Raw genomic sequence first — 3,691 nt, 5'->3', positions numbered from 1 at the left:
GCTACAGTGGTTCCATGAATTCCCAATCACCCACTTCAGATCAATTTTGCACGTCCGTTAAGAACCGCATAATCATCGGCACCGACAGCATAACATCAATGTTCAGCACTGACGCTTTGCTGCCCTACAACCACATTTTATTTCAAGGCCTTATTGTGAAAAAAGAATGAAGGTGGATGGGGAAGGGATTTAAAGCTAGCTTACTACAATCAGTTCGGGATGCCTACACCGACACACACTCATTCAAGCAATCTAGATAGAAACTAACAAAAAGAATGCTATTGGTATCGATAGGCAGCCATAGGTTGCGGGGTCACGGGGCGCGTACACCTCCAGACACTCATTCAAGCAATCTAGATAGAAACTAACAAAAAGAATGCTATTGGTATCGATAGGCAGCCATAGGTTGCGGGGTCTCGAACGGGGCGCGGTGGGGGTTGCGTGGTCCCTATCCTAGAAGATGAGGCGCACACTATTTAATTAAACAGCCTGCAATGTAGCCTGATTCCCACTCCCCTCACGATTCAGATATATGACCTTTTGACACCATAAGTGTCTAAAATTAGAAAACGCGCCCCAAGCCCTGCCTCAACTTCATCTGTTACATTACAGTCGGAACTAATAGTGCTTCCAAGGTACGTCAAACACTTTACAACTTCGAGCCCCCTTCTGGGGTTGCGATTGGCGTGACAGTTATTTCATGTTCAGAGACATGACCTTACATTTTGTTTGTGTACGGAAGCTTTTAGACAGCTCTCTGTATGATCTCACTCGCCCTATTCATTACAGTCGGAACTAATAGTGCTTCCAAGGTACTTCAAACACTACAACTTCGAGCGCCTCTTCTGGGGTTGCGAGTGGCGTGTTCAATTGTTTCATTTTCAGAAGCATGACTTTACATTTTGTTTGTGTACGGAAGTTTTTAGAGCTCTCTGTATGATCTCACTCGCCTTGAAGTCTGAGTACGCAAGTTATTATTTTCACAAACTTCCGAAGTATTTGTTAATGGGTAAGCGTGTCAAGTGGATCGAGTTCAATGCGCCTTGAGAATCCAGGATTGCTAAAATTGTGGATCGTTTATACATATGGCTTTATTTTAGTTTCAGGACTGCTAAAATTGTGGATTGTTTATACATATGGCTTTGTTTTAGTACGTGATGGAGTGTGAAGATTTGGTCAACGCAACCCCCCACCAGCACGGAATCCCGCTTGCTGCTCCCGAATCTGTTTCACGAGCCACCACAAGGCGACGAAGGACAGGTGACGTCTAGAGTCTAGTTACGACTGGGGTCAAGCTAACCCACCGTGATTGCGGCACCCACCACTTGCGTCTTTTTAATTGGCACTACTGCCAATTCTCTCCCGGTGTAGGAAACAATCCCCTTTTCCCAAGTACAGGCAACCAGATCAGGCAATTGATGACTGAGGATATTACCCCCATCTCCAAGGAATACGAGTGGGTTTTTCGGGCCAAGAGTTCGGTAGCGCTTGAAGGAACATATGTAGTCACAAATCTCCGAAGCAGGGGTTCGAGGTTTACTGTACTTCAGTTATTTGACCCAAACGATTGGCAGAGGGTGGCCACGGGATTTGTTGGTCAGTGGCCCAGCGATAGAATCGTTATCATTTATTTAACACGGTCGTGCCACTTTGACCCTAGATGGTTCCGCTTGCAAGCGGTTCTCGGCTACTAGTCTTGCGGATCAAGTGACACAATCTTCAGGCATTCCCACCTTTCTGGGTCTCCCATTTCCTTAGCCTTCTGTGTCCACCAGGCTTCACGGTCGGCGTGCACGCTCACTTCCACTTGACTTCTAATAAATCGTCGGGCCAAATTATGTTCGGGACCCGCGGTAACATCTGTCCGAGATTCAAGCAGTGCCAATTTTCTGTCTGGTTGCCAATACTTGAACCTGTTAGTGCCATGCCACGGAGAAACTCCCAGCCACAGAGAAACTTCCTCCATCTGTGACCCCTTCACGGAAGTGGCCTAACGGACCGCACTGAGGAGACTATCAACGGGTATCCAGTCAAGCAAGGTCCTTCCACCCGGCAACTTATGACGATACTAACCCCTGCATATCCTGCTTCAGCGGCCTCTAGATCACCAGAGGTGTGTATCCGCAAGCTAGTTGAGAGTGACGGGGCGGTTCGCTAACGCGCCTCGCTGTGTACAGCAAGACATGCGACCCGGCTGATGGTACCACGCAACGACATGGCATTATTGTTAATCGTGGTCATCACGGTTGTACGTGGGCTAGAACACTGCTTGGGTGTCCAGACCTAGACGGGGGTACGATTAGAGTCCTCGAACAAAACATTCGGCTGACTGCAACACCGTAATGTTTGGCGGGAGATGCAGATGCATCACTATCTTAAAGAAACAAATCGCACTGAATTTTCTAACCCATAACTTGGAGGGCCAGGAGACCCGCGTTAGTGAGACCTCTAATCATTGACCGACCCGGTATGAAAGACTACAAGTGTTCTCGTTCGATGGTTAATACAAAAATGGCCCCACAATAATTTATCAGATTTTTCCTTTCCGCAAGCTAGTTGAGAGTGACGGGGCGGTTCGCTAACGCGCCTCGCTGTGTACAGCAAGACATGCGACCCGGCTGATGGTACCACGCAACGACCGATGTGGCATGGCATTGTTGTTAATTGTGGTCATCACGGTTGTACGTGGGCTAGAACACTGTTTGGCTGCCCACACCTAGACGGGGGTACGATTAGAGTCCTTGAACAAAACATTAGGTTGACTGCAACACCTCAGTGTTTGGCGGGAGATGCAGATGCATCACTATCTTTAAGAAACAAATCGCACTTAATTTTCCAACCTATAACTTGGAGGGCCACGAGACCCGCGTTAGTGAGACCTCTAATCATTGACCGACCCGGTATGAAAGACTACAAGTGTCGCACAGGCCTACGAACAGTCACACCACGGCAAGGTTTCAGTCTCTGGTTAAAAACTGCAATTTTCAATTTTACACTTCTTAAGTGGACATAGTGGCTTCACAAGGCAAAGGAATTCCAGCTAATCAGTTATGTCTTCTTTTGCCTATTTTTGATTCGTGGGAATAAAGTACACCACGATAATGTGGTACCTTATGGTAACCCAGAGGAGTGGTTCAAACTACCCATATCATTTCGGTTGCCCATTCGGTCAGTGCATGGGCGTCCTAACAGTATTTCAGTCCCCGTGCTTCCTACGGGTCGTGTGCCAGCGATATACTGAAAGACCACCGTGACGATAGGAATAAACACAAATTAATAGAGAACAGGGTAATAACTGTTCTTTGTATCAATACTCGAGGTTTGTGTATGGATAAAAATGGAACGCAATGTACGATCAGCTGCTTATTAATGGATTTACGGATGTATTTAATTCTTTCGAGCTGAGCCATTCTTGAAGAATGGTCATAGATAAATTTGTCTTAACTGGTACAATCACTTTACTTCCACAGTGCTTGTATGCTTGACTGTAATCCCACAGTGGAACTGGTGTTCCCTAAGATAATCTGGCTTTATCCGCTCATTCCATTGACACCTAAAAATGAAAATAATGCACCCGATGTCTGTTGTTATAAAAGAACGATCCGTTTCACTCATTACTACTGTCTCTCGTTCAATGGTTAATATAAAAATGGTCCTACAATAATTTATCGGATTTTTCCTTTTGTCGCAA

At 46.1% G+C, this 3,691-nt stretch overlaps 2 protein-coding genes across 2 annotated transcripts in view; one reads left to right on the top strand and one right to left on the bottom strand.

The window, feature by feature from the left end:
• T265_05777 (hypothetical protein) overlaps nucleotides 1–1,271 on the top strand; it is a gene marked incomplete at both ends in the record, with an annotated part of 19,505 nt that extends 18,234 nt beyond the window's left edge. The window contains one exon of the mRNA XM_009170871.1: nucleotides 1,152–1,271. Within this exon, the coding sequence (XP_009169135.1) occupies nucleotides 1,152–1,271 (120 nt within the window). The remainder of the gene's footprint in view (nucleotides 1–1,151) is intronic.
• T265_05778 (hypothetical protein) overlaps nucleotides 1–1,966 on the bottom strand; it is a gene marked incomplete at both ends in the record, with an annotated part of 27,026 nt that extends 25,060 nt beyond the window's left edge. Inside the window, one exon of the mRNA XM_009170872.1 lies at nucleotides 1,734–1,966. Within this exon, the coding sequence (XP_009169136.1) occupies nucleotides 1,734–1,966 (233 nt within the window). The remainder of the gene's footprint in view (nucleotides 1–1,733) is intronic.
• Between the last annotated feature and the right edge of the window lie 1,725 nt (nucleotides 1,967–3,691).

This window comes from Opisthorchis viverrini (assembly GCF_000715545.1).
Source record: "Opisthorchis viverrini unplaced genomic scaffold opera_v5_114, whole genome shotgun sequence".
Lineage (NCBI taxonomy): Eukaryota > Metazoa > Platyhelminthes > Trematoda > Opisthorchiida > Opisthorchiidae > Opisthorchis > Opisthorchis viverrini.
Note: the sequence above shows the minus strand (reverse complement) of the source record. Positions and strands in the feature narration are given on the sequence as shown.